At 36.5% G+C, this 19,974-nt stretch overlaps 1 protein-coding gene across 1 annotated transcript in view; it reads left to right on the forward strand.

Annotated features, from left to right (window-relative positions):
* Positions 1–19,974, forward strand: part of BPTF (bromodomain PHD finger transcription factor) — a 42,487-nt gene that overhangs the window by 13,510 nt on the left and 9,003 nt on the right. Inside the window, 23 exon segments of the mRNA XM_015879533.2 lie at positions 385–585; positions 1,043–1,231; positions 2,714–2,884; positions 3,014–3,189; positions 4,059–4,414; positions 4,675–4,806; positions 5,115–5,244; positions 5,531–5,666; positions 6,043–6,258; positions 6,528–8,946; positions 9,413–9,537; positions 9,750–9,878; positions 10,163–10,313; positions 11,072–11,111; positions 11,703–11,955; positions 13,453–13,601; positions 13,990–14,098; positions 14,576–14,799; positions 15,215–15,437; positions 15,660–16,543; positions 17,329–17,411; positions 18,407–18,632; positions 19,032–19,384. Of these exon segments, the coding sequence (XP_015735019.1) occupies positions 385–585; positions 1,043–1,231; positions 2,714–2,884; positions 3,014–3,189; positions 4,059–4,414; positions 4,675–4,806; positions 5,115–5,244; positions 5,531–5,666; positions 6,043–6,258; positions 6,528–8,946; positions 9,413–9,537; positions 9,750–9,878; positions 10,163–10,313; positions 11,072–11,111; positions 11,703–11,955; positions 13,453–13,601; positions 13,990–14,098; positions 14,576–14,799; positions 15,215–15,437; positions 15,660–16,543; positions 17,329–17,411; positions 18,407–18,632; positions 19,032–19,384 (7,075 nt within the window).

The following is a 19,974-nucleotide window of genomic DNA, read 5'->3' on the forward strand; positions in this document are numbered from 1 at the left end:
CCCAAGCTCAGATATTTGCTCCAATATTATGTAAAGTATAAAGGAATGCTGTCTGCCTTGCAGTTCCTGGCTAGAGGTTAGTTAATGTACCTTGAAACGATGACTGCCCATGTAAATCTGTGGAGGCTCTGGGGAGGGCCATGAAAGTTTGATATTCTGCTTTAGAAGTGAATTTGTCATCACTATATAAATGCATAATTTGAGAAATTAATCATTATTAGACCTTCAGATTTGTTTCTTCTGAGGAAGAAATAGTGATTGAAAAGTTGGTTGTTACTTTTTGACCATAAATGAAAGGAAACAGTATCTACTCCATGCTCTTTTAGGCTTATAAGCTCTGTAGGTGCTCCTTAGTGTGTACTGATGAAGTGCATTTTATTGTAGATGAAATTTTGGATGTTATCAGAGCAAGAAGAGGAGAGGTAGGGGAGGACAGAAACACACCAGCAGAGGAGGCAGAAAAAGCCAAAAATGATGCTGAGAATGACCAGACAGATGGTGAGAAAGGAAAGGAAGAATCTGGAGACCAAGATAAAGCTGAGGACACACCTGCTGAGCAAGCTGTGGAAAAAGTAAAAAATGAAGGTAAAGGAACTGTGATTGTGCTTTAACAACTATGTTTATGTAAGGAGATAGTTTAATTAAGGTCCTCACATTTTTCAAGCTAGCATGTTGTCTGATTCTTTATTTTTAAGCAATATTTGCTGATTTGTGGTTGTATATCATAATTATTTCTTTTGTTAAGTAATTTCAAGATGCTGTAGCTTGAAGTACAGGCGTCATTGAAAGAGTGTGATCAACATCTTGTAGTAAGCAGTATTTCTGCGTTTTTTTAAACATTGTTTTCCTTACTTGAATTAAGTAGTTTCAGACAAGACTTTCCAGTGGCAGGAGACAAAAGGGGGGGAAGGGAAAAAAATATCTCAACAGCGTGAAATAGTTAGACACCCTTAATAAAGCTGCTTTCTATGAGTGACCCCAAATGACAACCTAAGACATACTAAAGAATATCCCTAAAGTTTTGTTGTGCGTTTTACTATAGAGGCAACAGTCATTGGGGATAAAAGTAACTCTCTGACATCGAGCACTGACGGCAACAACACAAATCCTTCTGCAGGAGAGACTAGTTGCTCTGAAGGGAAGAACGCAATGGGGTGTCAGTCAGAAACCCCTGATAGCAACAACGTGGCAGAGAAGAAGGTGGCATCAGAGCTCCATCAGGAACTCGCAGGTACAGAAGGCACTGTTACTGATGCCTCTGTAATTTGGGTAATCTGTTCAGTTTTTCTATCTGGTTTGTCCACTAAAACCATTCACAGCGTATATCACTCATGCTGTTTGCTTGCAGTGCCATCCTTTACTGCTACGTTGTCATTAACATTTCAAAGTTAATTTTCTTGCAATCAGTGCTGGAAATTTGTGGTCCTCCATGACATTAGCATTTGTTTCCATGCCTTCCAAAGATGACTATGGCTAAGCTTTTTATGTTCTATTTTCTTTATATTTTGTTTTTGCACAGTGATCCATAATGGTTGTTAGCATCCTATCAAAGTTTATTTCAAGTTCTGATTTGCTAATGGCTCTTATTATTTTAATCTGTCATTCACTACATCAGTTACTAATAAGATAATTTCATTCATATGAGTAAACTGTTGCACTGAGATTTCAGGATAAAAATTGTAATGATCGACAGGAGCTGTAAACAGATTTAAGACTTGCATGTGTGTCAATGTCAGTGTATGTCAATGATTGTAAAGTGATAACATCGTGTTTAAGAAAGATTTTTAGATTTAGTAACAAATAGAATTTGGTCCATTGTAATGTAAGTTATCAAAGTGTTCTTTTAGAATGATATTCTCTCAAGCCTACAGTGTGACTGAAAGTTACTCTAAGCAACTTTAATATGTTTTCTGTTGTTATAATGTTCAGATGTGTAATGCAGACAGCTTTTTTGGAATAGTGTAGTAGTAAATGTTTTCTCTCCTGCTGAATTAATTGTAGTCTTACCCAAGTCAAAAATTCTTGAACTTCTTCATATGAATACATCTCAACTTTGTAATAAACTTTGTTAATATTAGGAGAAATGTTAATATTAGAAGAAATGTTAATATTAGGAGAAGCTGATATTTCAGGTTTGTAGAAGAGGAGGTCTGAAAAGATGTTTCCAATGGAATTGAAATTGGTGGTACTCCTCAGAATCAATACATTGAAGAGGAGGAGATGATCGAAGATAGGATTGAAAATGGGAAAGGAACTGAGAATGGTTTGCTTTGTTAAAGTGTGATGTGGTCAAGAGAAAGACTCATAGAGGCTTCAGGAGCACTAAATTTCATTAAATCTACATTTTTAAATCAAACCAAAATCTCAGTAAAGGGCTCACTGCATGTGTGTATATAGAAAGGGGAAAAAAATACAAATTTTATTTCAAATAATTAATACGTAGAGTAATATGTTTTATATATCAGTTACAGAAAGTTTAAGGTTTAATTCAGAGCTATAGAAACCACTTGGAACAGAACAACAACAAAAACATCCATGGATTCAGTGCTCTGTAGGAAATAAATATCTTATGGGTATTTCTTTGCAGTCCATCAAAAGATGTTCATCTGACTTTTATTTTTTTAGTTAAAAAAAAAAATCAACCAAAAACTAGAAAAATTTGCATTGATGCAATTCAAGAGGGGAAACTAAAAATCAAGTTCTTCTTTTGTAGAAGAAACTGGTCAGATGATCCCAAGCAACAACAGTGCGCCTGCTGCAGCTCCACAGGCAGATGTTGAAAACAGCAACAGTAGTGAGCTCAGCTCTGTGCAGAATGACTCCATTAAGATGCCTGATGATGCTGAAAATGCAGAGGGGGGATCGCAGACTTCAGAGGACATAGGTAAAAACAAATAAAGGAAAAATGTCTGTATATTTTTCCTGCTGTTTGTCTTTTATCTTTACTTCCATACTTCAACAGAAAACTTTTAGCTTTTAAGTTTGTTTTAAATACCTTTTTTTTCTTGGACAGGAGAGAAAACTAATGGTGAAAGAAGTGATTCTCCAGGCGCTGGAAAAGGGACGCCAGGTTCAACACGAATGCTCACAAGATTACGAAATCCAGATAGCAAGTTGTGCCAGATGAAAAGCCAGCAGGTTGCTGCTGCAGCACATGAAGCAAATAAGTTACATAAAGAAAACAGAGAGGTTTGTGCACTTTTGGAAAATTCGGGGAAGAATGAAAACTGTTTTGTAAAACTGTGTTTTGTGTGTTTTGGGTTTGTTTTTTTTTTAAATAAAAAAAGTGATTTTGAAGGATGCTTTTCGACAGGAAGTTCTAATAACCACCCATTGTGTCACAAGACACATTTTTCCTCCTTTTTGTTTGCTCTTGCTGTGTAAGTTGCTATCAATATTGTGGAATACCAGTGGCTCAGTGCATGTACTTGACTTTAAAGTGCTGGTCACAAGCTACAGAATTGTTTACTATATACCCAGTAGTAAGTTATATACGTTTTCTCCCACTTCTGTCTTCAAATTTCTCGGAACTGCTATGCCAGAAGTGTAACTCAGTAGTGGTTTGTATTTGGTTGTTGTTTGAGTAGCTAAGTAATAACCAGGTTTCCAGTTCATTTGAAAAAAAATCTGTTCTGGCAGATTATATTAATTTAAAAATAGTCATTGCAAAATCGTAGCACTCCTTGCTGCAGACTGAAATGAAAGCTCTCTGGTTTGGAACTCTATTATGAGAAGTTATCCATATTATATCTACTCTGAAAGTGTTTCACAGAAAGCTTATTTCAGTTTAGCTTAGCTATTTTCCCAAAGCCAACAATAGGCATAATTCAGAGCAGCAAAACAGGTTCCTGTTTGAATTGCTGAAGAGGCAACATTTCTTTCCAAGTGTTGCTCTTGAGAATATTGTAGTTCTTTGTGCAGTGAGTGCGAGAACATAAGAGTTACTTGCTTTTACAAACCAGTGCTAGGTATCTTTATATTTTTACTTTGTATATAGACAGTTGAAGCCTTATAACAATTAAATTTTCAACTTGTGAAATCATTCTTTCTTGGACTAGGTTCTGGTGGTCAACTCTCAAGGTGAAGTCTCCCGAATGAACACAAAGAGAGAAATTGTGATGAAAGGAAATATCAACAATTATTTCAAATTAGGTCAAGAGGGGAAATACCGTGTTTATCATAATCAGTATGCCACTAATTCCTTTGCACTGAACAAGCACCAGCACAGGGAAGACCATGACAAGAGACGGCATCTCTCACATAAATTCTGTCTGACTACTGCTGGAGAGTTCAAATGGAATGGGTCTGTACATGGGTCCAAGGTTCTTACCATATCCACTTTAAGGCTAACTATTATTCAGCTAGAAAACAATATCCCAGCGTCGTTCCTTCACCCTAACTGGGCTTCCCACAGGTAAAGATGTATTCTCTTGTGTTTTTGCTAATAGTATGAATGAACCTATGGCCTTTGTTTTATCAAGTTGGTGATTTCCAAGCACTATGCTTCGGTATATTGAAATAGAATAAGTTTGAGTCTTGTGATGAATGATTGAAGATTGCGCATTTGAGTTAAATATTAAAACATAGGAGGCTTTATCCTATTACATTAATTGACTTAGCATGCTGTATTAGTACCTGTATATGTTTCACGTTTTTATCTTGTCTCCAATTTAGGTCTAACTGGATTAAGGCTGTTCAGATGTGCAGCAAACCTAGAGAATTTGCACTAGCTCTGGCTATATTGGAATGTGCAATTAAACCAGTTGTCATGTTGCCAATCTGGCGGGAATCCTTGGGGCATACTAGGTAAAAAATAAATATATGTGCATTTTCAAATTTTATACTTCCAGAGGAACTTGTTATTATTAATTACTAAAGCTGTATCTACTGTTAGGCACAGTTGCAGGCAACTATGTCTGTGTTATTGGAATAAGCAAAAAAGTGGTGTTCCTGTTACAATTCACGCATGTAACCTGATATTAGCTTTTCCTCCTAACTTCAGATATTTAAAATTATTCAAATGGGTAGTATAGACTGCTGTTTGATTTATTGTATCCTATTATAAGATCCTGTACTTAAATATATTTAAATGTGCTTAAACCTATACGTGCTAGATTACGCAGAATGACGGCAATAGAAAGAGAAGAAAAAGAGAAAGTGAAAAAAAAAGAAAGAAAACAAGAAGAAGAAGAAACAATGCAGCAAGCTACATGGGTGAAATATACATTTCCTGTTAAACATCAGGTGAAGTTTTATTTTGTATGAAGAACATGCAAAATACAGAAGCTTACTGATAAATAAAGGAAATAGTTTTAGATTTACTTTGACAGAATTGATTCAATTACCAGCAGACACATCTTGAAATTGAGCTTGTATGCTCAATTTAATGCACTTCAGTTTGCTTCAAAAATTCTGTAAATTACAAAGTTAAAAATTTAAACTTAAAACATCTTAGTTTTTTTAATAATGCATACATCAACAGTGCAGTAAAAATCATGATTACAATTAATATATTTAAAATATTTAATAGGTTTGGAAACAAAAAGGAGAGGAATATAGAGTAACAGGATATGGTGGCTGGAGCTGGATCAGTAAAACACACGTCCACAGGTTTATGCCCAAATTACCTGGAAATACCAATGCAAATTACAGAAAGTTGTTGCCAAGTAAGTATCTGTATTAATTAGAATCTTTAAAAAATTTTACACGCTCCCGTTTGTTGCTTATTTGTATAATTTACATTAATTATAAAATTGATAACCTGTCATCACTGTTAATACACTCAGTTCAGTTCTCATGGATATTTTTTAGCTACATTAAATTGTTACAATTACGAAGTTGTGTAGTATTGGTAGATTCTGTAAATTAAAGACAGGAAAATATGTAGATAATCACAAGCTAAAAAGTGGCATCTAAATACATGGGTGTGTATACGTACGTCTTTTTTCTGCGTTGGCAGATGTGTGAGTGGGTATTAAAATGTAGCAGATGATTAAAGGGAAAAAACGTTCGAATAATTGAAACTGTTTAATTTGTTAACAGCAAAGAATGAAGATGAAAAATGCAATTTGGATAAAAGAAAAGGTCTGATGAAGGTAAAAGTAGAGAAAGATAGAATGAAAGATTCTCATGATCTTCAAGCAAAGGACAAAGGTGATACATCAGAAGCAGCAGAGAAAGCACAAGTGAAGGAAGAAAAGTCACGTGAAGAAAAAGTTGATACAAATTCTGAAAACTTAAGTCATGCGAAAGACAAAGGTGATATACATACATCATTATAAAACCAGCTATTCTTTGCAATACTCTGTGTAGAAGCATATGACCTCATGAATAACTACTAGAAAACATCTATAATGTCTCAGTTGTTTTCTTTTAATTATCTTTTGTTGAACTGTCTAAAGTTTTCATTTTCTTTTCTTTTTTTGTTATTCATTACTATGTTACAAAGTGCATTTATTTATTAGTATTTAATGCAAAAACACATTTGGTATTATTAAAGGAACTTATTCAGAATTATTTTTTCACAGTGGAGAAAGAAATCGATGGTGAGAATTATAAAGTCATCAAGGAAGAACCTATGGATATAGACATGAAAACTGAATCCTCAATAAAAGATGGGGATAGTCATTGTAAGTCTGATATAATCAATGTCAGTGAGGGATTTCATTTAAGGACTTGCTACAAGAGGAAAGTAAAGTCATCAAAATTAGATGGACTACTTGAGAGGCGAATAAAGCAATTTACACTGGAAGAAAAACAACGTCTAGAAAGGATGAAACTGGAGGCTATTGCTAAAAATGGAGGCATTCAATCATTAAGCACCCAGAAAAATTTAAATGAACTCCAAATGAAAAAAGTAAAGGAGGGCAGTCAATCAGATACGTCTTCCCAAAATCAAACCTTTATTTCAGATAAAATCCAAAGTGACAATACAGGACAGGATAGCTTGCCAGTCAGCAGCATCTCTTGTATGAAAACTGGTGAGCTAGATGAGCTCTCTTTACCTTCTACAAATAGGCTGTCAAAAAGAGAAGGCCAGCTTCCAGATGAAGACTCGCTTCAATCCTCTGAAGGTGAAAAGACTATTCAGAATGATATCAAAGAGAACAACTCTGAACCTGTGGCAGCTGATAAGAGTCAAGTACAAGAAGATGTTAGAGAGTGCGAGAGTTCCTTTGTCGATGACTTGAAACAAACAAATACAGATGGTAAAGTCAAATGGGATGTTTCAGAAACAAATGAAAAGCCTTTGAAACAAAAGCTACCTATTACCAGAGTATCTCAGAGAGAATGTGAAAACTCAGAGCCATTGATAACTAAAAGCAGCTGTAGAAAAGGTGCTCTGTCTGAAAATACAAATACAGAAGGGAATTCTGAACAGCAGAGCAGAGATCCAGAAAAGAATTGTATGATAAAAAGCCATTTTGAACCACTGTCTGTTCAAGAAAGTGAACTGGAGAAAGACATTACTCCAAGAAAAACTGAAAGTAAATCTGAAAACAAGGTTGTGTTTCACCAGAAATTAGTTAGTAAAGAAATAGAACCACTTAAAACGGAGCTTATTTCTGAAAGAAACCTTGGAAGTGAAACTTTGGAATGTGAGGATGGGGTGAAAGTTGATGAGGAACTACTGAGCTCTCAACTGACTGAAGCTAATGGTCAAAAGAAAGGTGAGGAACTGAAGGTAGAGTCAAATACCATAAACAAATACCTTGATCAAGCAAATCTAAATAGTGTTACTGACAAAAAGAATAATAAAGATGAAGAAACTGAAATGGACTTAGAAAAAAATAAATCAACACTTCAGATGAATGGCAAAGACAACAATATAAGTGTACTGTCAAATAATGAAAGTTTAGTTAAAGTCACCTATGAAGCAACAGCAGGAGATGATATTGAACCAAGAGTTAATAATATTAATAAATCCTTTCCAGAGCATGAAATGAAACCATTGACTTCTAAGGAATCATCAGTAAAGCCATTCATGAATGGTGACATCACAACTGAGGACAGTGTTGACAAAAGTGCTGTGAGCCCTAAGTCATCTCTGCAGACTTCACCTGAATTTGAAGCTGAAAAGACTATTCAGTCATCAGAGGAAGTCACAAAATATGTGCAGAAAACTGAAGAAAAGCATCTTTCTCCTCAGAGGTCTTCCATTCTTGATACTTCTTCAACACCAACGCGTGATTTCTGTAAAGAAAATAACCTTAGCAGTGAAACAGAATCTATGGAAACTGAACATACTGAGGATAAGAAAGTCGCTTCATCTCCTGTAATGTCATGTGAGGAATCTAGCTTGAGTAGTGACTTTGCTGATCAGAATGGTCTACAGGCATACAAAGCAGAAGACGTTAATGGAGAAAGTAGAATAAAAACTGTTATTACTGAAGTGACCACCACAACATCAACTGTTTCTACAGAATCCAAAACTGTGTTTAAAGTTGCAGAGACTCTAGCTTCTAATGATGAGAAAACAGCAGTGGTGTCATCTACAGAAAACTGTGCTATATCCACTGTAACTACCACCACCACTGTGACTAAGCTTACCACTCCGGCTACAGACAGTAATGTTGATGTCATTTCTGTACAAGAACATCGTAAAACAGTGGTTACAACAACAGTGACTGATTCACTGTCCACCCCAGAAGGCACGCTGGTTACTTCCATGACTGTCAGCAAAGAGTACTCGACGAAAGACAAAGTGAAGTTGATGAAATTTACAAAACCCAAAAAAACACGTTCTGGAACTGCCTTGCCATCATACAGAAAATTTGTAACCAAAAGCAGTAAAAAAAGTATATTTGTTTTACCCAATGATGACTTAAAAAAGCTAGCCAGAAGAGGAGGGATCAGAGAAGTTCCCTATTTCAATTATAATGCAAAGCCTGCATTGGATATCTGGCCATATCCATCCCCGAGACCAACTTTTGGGATCACTTGGAGGTATGTATGCTCTGTTTCAGAGGAAAAGTTTTAGGGTGGAATGAAATTAACTGGATTTAAGCGTAAAGGTGATACACATGTTTGTGCTCAGAAGTGACTTTTTCACTAACCTGAGTCCAAGTGGAAAATCTTTCCTCTTGCTCACAAAAAAATTAGGATTTTTGAAATGACAGTAATTTTACTTACATGATGGAATAACTGTACTGTCTTTGTTGTTGTTCAAACCTGACTTTCTCGTACCTTTTTAATTCTGAACTTCCTTCTTGGAATCTCAAAGAGCACTTTGAGCTGCAAAATCAAAACCTCTCGTATAGATGGCTAGATGGGAGCTGTTCTAAATTTTGCTGTTTGTTATTAAAAACATATATATTGTTCAATACAGGTAGAATGGGAAACATGTCATTGGATTAGTTAGGTAATATAAATACATTTTGATATTAAAATTTACTTAATACTTTTGTGGCAGGTACCGACTTCAGACAGTAAAATCATTGGCTGGAGTGAGCCTTATGTTGCGATTACTGTGGGCATGTCTTAAATGGGATGACATGGCTGCAAAAGCTCCGCCTGGGGGAGGAACTACACGTACAGGTATTCCTTTAAATTTTGGAGTTTCTGAATACGACTGTCAGTGCTGTTAATATTGAGTGTTACTTTTGTTCCAGGCTTGATATTAATTTGTTTTTACATGTATTATTTTAATAGCCAACAGTTTGCACTGTAGTTGCTCTTTACCTGGAGTGTATTGGATTGACTGGGGATTCCTTTCCCATTCTTAACATGTTGGGACTAATTTCTTTTAGAAACTACTGAAACTGAAATTACAACGACAGAAATAATTAAGCGAAGAGATGTTGGTCCATATGGCATCCGGTCAGAATACTGTATAAGAAAAATTATTTGTCCCATTGGTGTACCAGAAGCTCCAAAAGGTATGTTTGTTTATACATTTTTCCCCTACCTCGTAAGCTTCTACAGAAATTAAGGTAACTAAATCTTTATGTTAATTCAGAACATCAAAGGAACAAGCATAGCTTGACACGAACTATTCATTCTACTATATGAAACAGATAATACATTTAAAATATTGACTTCTCTGAAGCTGAAAGGCATTCCTTTTTCTGAAATAAGACTAAAAAAAGGTACTAAATTTTGTTTTACACTTCAGTTCTCTTATGATTGAGCTTAATGTGTATGTTTTGACTGTTCTCTAAAGAAACTCCAACACCCCAGAGGAAGGGACTTCGATCAAGTGCACTAAGGCCAAAAAGGCCAGAAACACCCAAGCAAACAGGTCCTGTTATAATTGAAAGTTGGGTAGCAGAGGAGGAATTGGAATTATGGGAGATCAGGGCATTTGCTGAAAGGTAAACCAACTCAAATAAGCTTTCTTTGAAAGTTTTGATTTTTGTGTGTATGTTAAATAAAGCTCCCACTAGAGAGCACAAACTTGATAGCCACAGTCAGTTAAGGCTGATCTGTGTTGCTTTTTATTTCTGTGCCTTTTGTTAGTAATACTGAAGCATGAAGTTATAAAGCTGAATTATTTGCTAATACTAAAATTTAATTTATGCAGATCTAACAGATGTATTAAATTAATTCCATTTTTATGAAGTTGTCAATGTTGTATTATTTAAAGGCTATAACTGTAATGCTTTTGCTTGACTTTAAACAGTATGTGTAAATACTTCTGTAAAACAACATTATTGCATATGTGTGTTTTTAAGTAAAGGTAAATTCAGTCTTAGAATATTCAAGTAATTAAAAAGAAAGTATTTACAATATTTTGTATTGAGTATTGGAACATTTTGAGTCCCATGAAAAATAATATAGTAGTATGTTACATACATCGTATTTCAATCTCGGATGTATTTATAAATTCCAGTTTTGATTAATAGTTTCTTTTAGGTTGTCACATAAATCTGAGTATTTTGGGAATGTTGCATGCACTTTCAATAGCTTATTTCAAAATACTGTAAAAACCATAACCCATTTCTCAGTGATCTTCAACAAACTTGACGTTTGTTCTTATAAGAGCAGTTCAATTGGATAAATTGAAATACTATTTGATGGTTGAAATTTATGTGCTGTTTTAACTTTCTTTCTGGTTGTGTGTCTTTGGCAGGGTGGAGAAGGAAAAGGCGCAGGCAGTTGAACTGGCTAAGGTTAGTGAACAGAAGGCGGCGCAACTTAAACAGCAAGGGTTGTCTGGGAGCCCCAATCTCCAGTTAAGATCAGCAGTGTTTTGTGCTGTAGTGGAGAGCTGTCATGGTGTACAGCTGACTTTGGAATATTACTCCATTTTTTTTCCTGTGCTTTAATAACACAAAAATTAAAAGACTGACCAGCTCTAAGCAGCTCTAGACTTAGGAATGCCAGTAATGAACTCTCATGGTGCGTCACTGAAGTACATGGTGGCTTTATGTACACAGTCAAAGCCAAATAAAGATGAATACTTTTCAAAGAGGTTTTTTTCATCTTTTCATCTGAGGTTAATTAATATGTTTTCTTTAAAACATGTAGTGAAATTAACATAATCTGAGGGTTTTAGAGATGAAAATTACTAGTTGAGTTCTGTAAGCAGAGTAAAGAGGCTTGTGCTCTAAGATATGCAAACAGTTTATACTTCAGTCATTTACAACTTGAACTGAAATCTTACCAAGGTTATTTTCCAATACAGCATTTATTTTACAAAGTCTGAAAAATCTTTTTTTCTGAATTTTTTTTTCTGAAAATTTTTTTTCTGAATTCTGTAGAAACGGCTGGAACAACAGAAGCAGATACCTGTAGCAGGTGTGGTTGCCACTGTCACGACAGCCAGCAGCACTACAAGTACAGTCTCAACTCCACAGAAAGTTGTGGTAGGCCCTTTAGCGGGCCCAGTTCCCACTGGAACCAAAGTAGTACTCACTACAAAAGTGGGTTCTCCAGCTACAGTAACATTCCAACAGAACAAGAATTTCCATCAGACTTTTGCTACTTGGGTTAAACAAGGCCAGTCTTCAACAGGTAATTATTCATCTTGGAAAGAAAATCTAACGAGGAATTTATACAGGCATCCTACCTACAACCAGCACCTCCATCTTCTCCAGAATATAGCATAACTGCATTTTATATAATTGCACTTAACTCTCTGCCATATCAGCAGGGTTCTTCTAAAATAATACCTGCCTAATCTTTCTTTGCTCAGCCTTCCTAGATGTATTTCTGACCTGTCTCATTTATTACTGACAGTTGTTGTACCGGTAATTGTTGATGATTAAAGTGTTCTGTGCTGTAACTTGCTGTTTCCAAAAGAAAGAATGACACATTGTAAAAATAATCCTCTAGTTTGCTGTTTCATACTTGAAAATAGTCATATTCTTGACTAATTATTCTGCTCTAAAATTGACTGTTCTGTGTACCTCAATAGCCACTAGCACAGCTGCCACTTCAGCCACAACCATTGCCAGCACAGGGCAGACCTTCCAGATCTCAGGCAGTCCAGTAACGATGGCAGGGAAAGTGATAACTAAGCTGCCACTCCCTGCAAACAGCAAGATTGTTGCCGTCAATGTGCCATCAACTCAAGGAGGTAGGGGAAAGGGAACCGAATTCAAAATGTATTCCAGCTTGCTGTTTAATTCTCCATTGACACTATTTTCCCAGTGAAATGAACTGTGACTTGAAGGGGGAGAAAAATGTATACCATTTTCTCCCTATATTGAGTATTTGTGTCTGGGGGAAAAAATGCAAGTGTTTTGCCTATTAATTATTCTACTTTTAACTGTGTGGAATGCCGCATGCTTTTTCTCATTATCTATATAAAACATCAACAAAATAATTTTCTACCAAACTATAAAAAAAAAAATCCATTGTTGTTCTTAGACATTTATTCCTGCATCTGCTCTTCACTGGTGAGCAAGAGTTTGGCTCCAAACTAAGGTTAGCGTTTTTCCTTCTTGCCTCAAGAAGAGAGCTTAATGCTTGGAGATACATGAATGTATATTAAATAGAAAAGTTTGATTCTCCATCTCCATTTTACTTAGTATCAAAGGAAATCATGAAAGATACCAGTTTTGTGTAGAAGTTTCTTAGGTGACAAGAAAAGCATTACCCATTTTCTTTAGCACCATGAGCTTGTAGGTGAAAGATTTAAACTGGTCCTCTTCCATTTTAAAAGAGTCAGATTAACTTATACTTAACGATTGCTTAATTCTAATTTTGTGTCACGATGTCATGCAAGGCCTGATTAGCAGTTAACCATCATACTGATCTTTATGAAGATTCACTCTTTTCTTAATCTTTTCTGAAATACCTGTTTCATAACTTCAAATGTTGTTGGACTGTTGACAAAGTATTATGCTGCTGCTTTTTACAATATGACAGAGATTATCCCAAGAAGCATTAAAAGACACAAACATGTTTTAGAAACCTGAAGACATGTTGAGAGCCATCCTGGAGTTGCTTTTTGTTCTTCTGCTAGCAATTATCTCATTAATGAATTCTCAATTTTTCTTTAATTAGGTGTTGTTCAAGTTCAGCAAAAGGTATTGGGCATCATTCCATCAACAACAGGTGCAAGTCAAACATTTACTTCATTCCAGCCAAGGACAGCCACTGTAACAATTAGGCCAAATACCACGGGGACTTTAGGAACAACAAGTACTTCACAAGTAAGATGTTTTTCTTATTGCTTAAAACAAAAATGTGGTGTGCATATATTGTAAGTTATTTGGTAAATAAATACTTTGGGTTAGTCACTTCTCAGCATTTTTGCTTCATCTCAGTAATAGTGTCAGTGGATCCTTTATTCCTGAGGGTATACGAGTTCTATCCAGCCTAGAAAAATCAATAGCTTAGATGCAGGGTAAGCCTTATCAGTAGGAGCACAAGTGAAAAATGCTGGATATACTTGCATCCTTCTGTTTCTTACTATATTGAAAGGAAAGGAAAAAAACTAAAAACAACAACTTCAGGGCATATCTCAGTGCTTTTGTGTTGTGTTTTGATGTGTGTGTTTGTTTCTAAGTTCACCTATACTTTTTATTCCGGTCTGTGTAGGTGATGCAAGGGACACCACTCCGTCCTGGTATGACAGTAATACGAACACCACTACAGCAGTCACCACTTGGAAAGACCATCATTCGAACACCTCTAGTGGTGCAGCAAGGTATTCTTCCAGCCAGTAGGTTCATTTTAATATTTAAATTTCCACTGTGAAATCTGTGGTTTGTTTCTAGATAAATACTTCCTGTACCATATATTCCAATGCAAAAAATACCTCATTAATGCTTGACCTGTAACAAGTGCCTTTCTTGGCTTTTGATCATGCTAGTAGAAATCTAGTAGTTAAAATTATCTTGTTGTTGTTTATTAAGAAAAATGTTCAGAGTAAGTTTATATTGAGAGAGCCTTTCTATATTAAAAAAAAAAAAAATAAATCTGTTGGAAGTTCTTTGTGTATTAACAGACCTTTTTTAAGCAGTCACACAGGAAAATGGTATATAATGGGAATTCCTGTGCAAACTGCAATATTTGCTTCTCTTGTTTGATAATACATTACTGCAAGAAGTTACAATTCAAAAGCTTATAGTGCTAATGACTAAAATATTAGACACTTTTTTAATCAGAAATTATTCTCTTACAGGTCAGTCACAGCAGGTAGTGACTCAGATAATCAGAGGTCAGCCTGTCTCTACAGCAGTTTCTAGTACCAGCACAGCTTCTACTAGTTCTGGACAGAAGACTGTAACAAGTCCTGGAACACCACCTCAGCAAATACAGCCACAAACCGCATCGCAGCCCCCTCGTCCTCAGCAGGGGCAGGTGAAACTTACCATGGCCCAACTTACACAGCTAACACAAGGACAGGTAAAAATAGCCTCTGAGTGTGAAAATATGCTTATGCTCGATAAACTTTCTCAAATCTTTTTATTTCAAACTTGTAGTTTATCTTCATGTAGACTTATGTTCTTGGTTTTGTTGCTTGTAAATTCTAGAAACAGATATTCCATTTTAGCGTCTTTCTGAGTAGGGTTCTCTTCTTCAGTATTTGGATGAAAATATTTGTTGTTAACTCCAGTTCAGTTATTTGTTGATAGCAGTGTTGAAGGAGTAGTATGCTATTTCGTTATCTCAGAGCCACTTTTGTATTTCAGGAAAATGGTATGTAGGAGATACAAGATATAGGTATTTAATTCTGAAACCCAAAACTATAGTTATTCTGATTTAGAGCAAGTCTGTCTAAGAATTGTGTCACTAATATATCAATTTTAATGTTTTTCAGGGTGGCAGTCAAGGATTAACAGTGGTAATTCAGGGACAAGGTCAAACTACCGGTCAACTACAATTAATCCCTCAGGGAGTGACTGTAATACCTGGTCCAGGACAACAACTTATGCAAGCAGCTATGCCAAATGGTACAATTCAGAGATTCCTTTTCACCCCACTGCCAGCAGCTGCTACTACAGCTAGCACAACTACAACAACAGCTTCCACTTCAACCTCAGGTAAGTGTTATTCTATTCAGAAGAAAAAAAGGCTTCAGTTTAGTTTGCATGGGAGTTCTTGTGTGGTTGGAGAAAATATGTTTTAAAAGTAGCTTTATTGGAAATGTATTATAAGCCTAGGAGTATTTTGAAGACTTTTACAGTAGTTCTAAAGGGCTCAACTGACTAAAGCTGGTAGACTTGTCATTTGAAGTGAGTGAAATTTATTTTAATCCTGCACAGCTACAGAGCAGAAGCAAGCTCTACAGGCACAGCCGACATCAGCGCTGCCACCAGTTCAGCCACAGCCTCAGAGTCAGCCGCAAGCCCAGCCTCAAGCACAGAATCAGAGCGTTCAACCTGTGTCCCCCACCCAGCCACAGGCACCACAGCCACCACTTCAGCCTGAAACTCAGACCCCACTTGAATCTCAAACTCCAACATCTCTTGACTCTCCAGTCACACCTGAAGCACAGTCATCTAAATCTCCAGTGCAGTCTCCAGCGCAGACCCAGGCTCAAGGACAATCTCCAACGCAAGTCCAGAGTCAGCCGCAGAGTGCAGTCATTCCACAAGGCCAGTCCCAAGTCCAGCCTCAGCAACCAGCTCAGGTGCAGACTACAACCCAACAACAGATTCAGATGCAGCCCCATGCTCCCATACAAATTCAACCTCAGCTGCAGCAATTACAACCTCAGGTTCAGACTTCGGTCTCAACCCTTCCAACTACTCAAAGTTTAAATCAGGTTCCTGTGCAATCCCCAACTCGTCCTCAGCTGCAACTTCAGCAGCCTCCAACTAAAGTTATTACAGTGCCTCAGCTTCAGCAACAAGTCCAAGTTCTCTCCCAGCTTCAATCACATGTTGTGGCTCAGATACAAGCCCAACAAGGCAGTGTGCCCCAGCAGATCAAGCTTCAGTTACCTATTCAGATTCAACAAAGTAGCCCAGTACAGGCTCACCAGATTCAGAATGTGGTAACAGTTCAAGCAGCTAGTGTTCAGGAGCAGCTGCAGAGAGTTCAGCAGCTCAGAGAGCAGCAACAGAAGAAAAAGCAGCAACAGATAGAAATTAAACGTGAGCACACCCTTCAGGCTTCTAATCAGAGTGACATTATCCAGAAACAGGTAAAGTTAACAGAAGAAAATAAAAATTTAATGAATGAAAAAAATTTCATTTTAAATGCCTGTTCTTGTTAATAATGTTAATACATTTGGTAGGCAGTTAATTTGATTCTTTCAGAGATAGCATACAATTGGTTTTGGCAATTTAATTACATATTCTACATTAATTCAGCACATCAAGACAGTTGTACCATCTTTGCAGTCTTTGGCACATTGATTCAGCTTACCACTAGCTGCTGGGACAGTATGTTGTTATTCTCAGTTCAGGAAAGATAGCTTATAGGTAGGAGAGCTAATGTTCAGAACACATGTACAGTACTTTTGTTGCCTGCCATAAGGAACTGAGGTTTCAAAGAGGTATCTGAAATGTAATGCTGTTGGATGGCTGCGGGGCTTTAAAAACGAACAAAACCAACATTTATATAATAGAATCTTACCTTCTTTTTTACTTTTTTTTTTTTTCTTAAATAAAAGTAACATCACTGAAGAAATACTGTCAACATATGTTTAGTCCCTAGGTTTAAACAGTGCATAAACAAAATGTCCTACTCTGTCTGGTGGAGGAGGTGTCAATATTGAATTTCATTTTAAAAACTTTCAAATTTTAAATAATTACTTTAAACAAGTGCTGCCCTGACAAATTCAATTCCATTTTTTCACTTACTGAAATAAATGCTGCTTTTTTTTTTTTTCTTTTAACTTAGGAAATGTCCTGGTTCTCCCAGTGGTACTGTGAAATACCAGCTAAAGTTTTCATATTTTGTTTTGGGTTCTCTGTTGTCCTGCAGGTGGTTATGAAACAGAACGCTGTCATAGAACACTTGAAACAAAAGAAGACACTGACTCCAACTGAGAGGGAAGAAAATCAGAGGTGAATATGCATCATGTTGTATCTTTAGATTGGAACATTTACACTTATTTTACATATTAAATGACATTATAAAACTTCTTAGTAAGCACTTTCTTAAAGAGAGGTTGCTATTTTAAAATTGGTTAAAGTAACACATGAAAGTAATAGGTGAGAATTCTAACTCAGTCCTCTATATTCCCAATTTTACTTTGATAATATGTATTGAAGTTTTGTCCCTTGGCATCACTTAGTCTCATTTCAGCATTAAGCATTCCACTCTACAAAAGGAATTGAAGAGTTGGAAGGTAGCACTTATTCAGCAAGCTAGATTTCCTCCTTGGAGCTGCTAAACACAAAGTTGTTTATCAGTTATCTTGGGTTTATCTTGACATCATCTCAAATAGTTGCTATGGTTGGATAACTACAATTGTGTGTTGACATCTAGTAAGAAAACAGTGTTTTTTGTAAACTTTTTATCATCAAATTAGAGCAAAAGCTTTGTTGATTACTGTGGTACAGTTTGATGCTACTTGTTTCACAGTGTGATAAAAGTAAAAAGTGTTGTCATATGCTCCTCATTTAATGGTGTCAGATAGTCAAGTTGGTATTTTGAATTGGGTTTCTGTAGCAGCAGCTACTCTTCCCAGCCTGTGCTATTTTGTCTGATTTCAGTTCAAATGTCAGTGAGTTATTTTTCATGGTCACTTTGGCAACAAGAAGCATTTAGTTTTCAAAGAAGATTAAAATAGAATGGGAAGGGAAACCAAAGTTTATTTATTATATTCTGGAAAAATAAGGCCGAATAAGTGAAATATATGGAACCAAGTAAGCAGGGAAAGAGGATTGTAGTTGGGTATACAGCAAACATGGGAGAAATAATCTACCACTTCATTTTATTAAACATAATAATTTGGCTTGAAGCTTCTAGAGACCGGAGAAGTAAATGATTCTGCTCTCTCAACTGGGGATAGACAGACAGCTCAGCACAATGTACTCTTTCTTTATTTCTTCACCAGAATGATTGTATGCAACCAAGTGATGAAATACATTCTGGATAAGATAGATAAAGAAGAAAAGCAGGCAGCTAAGAAACGAAAGCGAGAAGAGAGTGTGGAGCAGAAGCGTAGTAAACAGAATGCTACCAAGTTGTCAGCTCTACTTTTCAAGCACAAAGAACAGCTCAAAGCTGAAATCTTGAAAAAAAGAGCTCTTCTGGACAAAGAACTACAAATTGAAGTGCAGGTAAGGACAGTTATTCTCAGACCTACTTGATTTTAAGTTGGGGACAATGTTTCAGCAATAACTTTTAATTGATCTATTTTCTCAGTGAGCTTTTAAGGAAAGAAGTTCTGGTTTTGTATGCATGGTTCTCTGCAAAGCCCATGGATGTCCTCTTTATGCTTTTTGTTTCTTACCCATGCTGAAACTACCTTGTTTCCTTAAACTGTTTTTGTAAATCTGCAGCCAGCAGGTCATAGTGTGCCATCCTGTAATGCTGTAGGTTGTGCACGTTAAGTTTGCACCTTGGGAAGACTTGAATTATTTTCTTCCAATTACTCACGGGGATATGTCTGCATTTTAAACCTGTTCTGGAATAATCATGTGAAGTGCCTCCCTCTCTATTTGTTTAATGCACTTCAGGAGGAGCTAAAGAGAGACTTGACTAAAATTAAGAAAGAAAAAGAAAAAGCCCAGGCAGCTGCTGCTGCAGCAGCTGCAGCCGCTGCCGCAGCAGCTGCTGCTGCCACTGCCACCCCACCACCGCCGCCACCACCGCTGCCATCACCACCACAGCACCACACAGCCAGCGTCACCTCCTCCTCCTCCACCACAGTCCCAATGCCAATATCCTCCCAGAAGAGGAAGCGAGATGAGGAGAGAGACTTGTCAGCTTCCAAGTCCAAGAAAAAGAAAATGATTTCTACTACCTCAAAGGAAACAAAGAAGGACACAAAGCTTTACTGCATCTGTAAAACGCCTTATGATGAGTCTAAGTGAGTAGTGAACACCATTGGTTTTTAATGTGTATTGTTAGAGTTAGATTTAGTAGTTAGCTTAGCAGTAAGGTAGTTCTAGAACTGAAGTATCAGGTGTTACTGCAGTGATCAGTAAGATGTAGAGAATGAAGTCTTTTTCACTAGCAGCTACAAAACTATTAACATACTCGATTTATCTGTTAATGTATGTAACTTATATTTCTACTTGTTTGCATGTTTCCATTGTATGACCTTTCTGTCTCACATGCACATACTCTTTTTTCTTTTTTTCTTTTCCTCCGCTCTGTTATTCTTTCTTTTTGCTATTTGCCTCTGCCTCGGAAGCAAGTGACAGTTTGGTTTGAGCGATTTCTTGTGAACAGGTGGCTGTTGCTCTTTAGAGATAGCTCTGATACCGTCTTCTGATAAATAATTTTTTTTTTAATTGCTAGCCAGTAAAGGAGCTTCTGTGCTGCTTGACTGCACTTCACTTTGGACAATGTTTTGGGCTGAAATCATTTTTGTATATTAACGTATGTTCCAAGTTTGATCAAAAATTGAGTGTGTGAGCATTTGACAAAGTGAAAACTGCAGGTCCCTATGGTTTA

Source organism: Coturnix japonica, chromosome 18 (assembly GCF_001577835.2).
Source record: "Coturnix japonica isolate 7356 chromosome 18, Coturnix japonica 2.1, whole genome shotgun sequence".
NCBI classification, from domain to species: domain Eukaryota; kingdom Metazoa; phylum Chordata; class Aves; order Galliformes; family Phasianidae; genus Coturnix; species Coturnix japonica.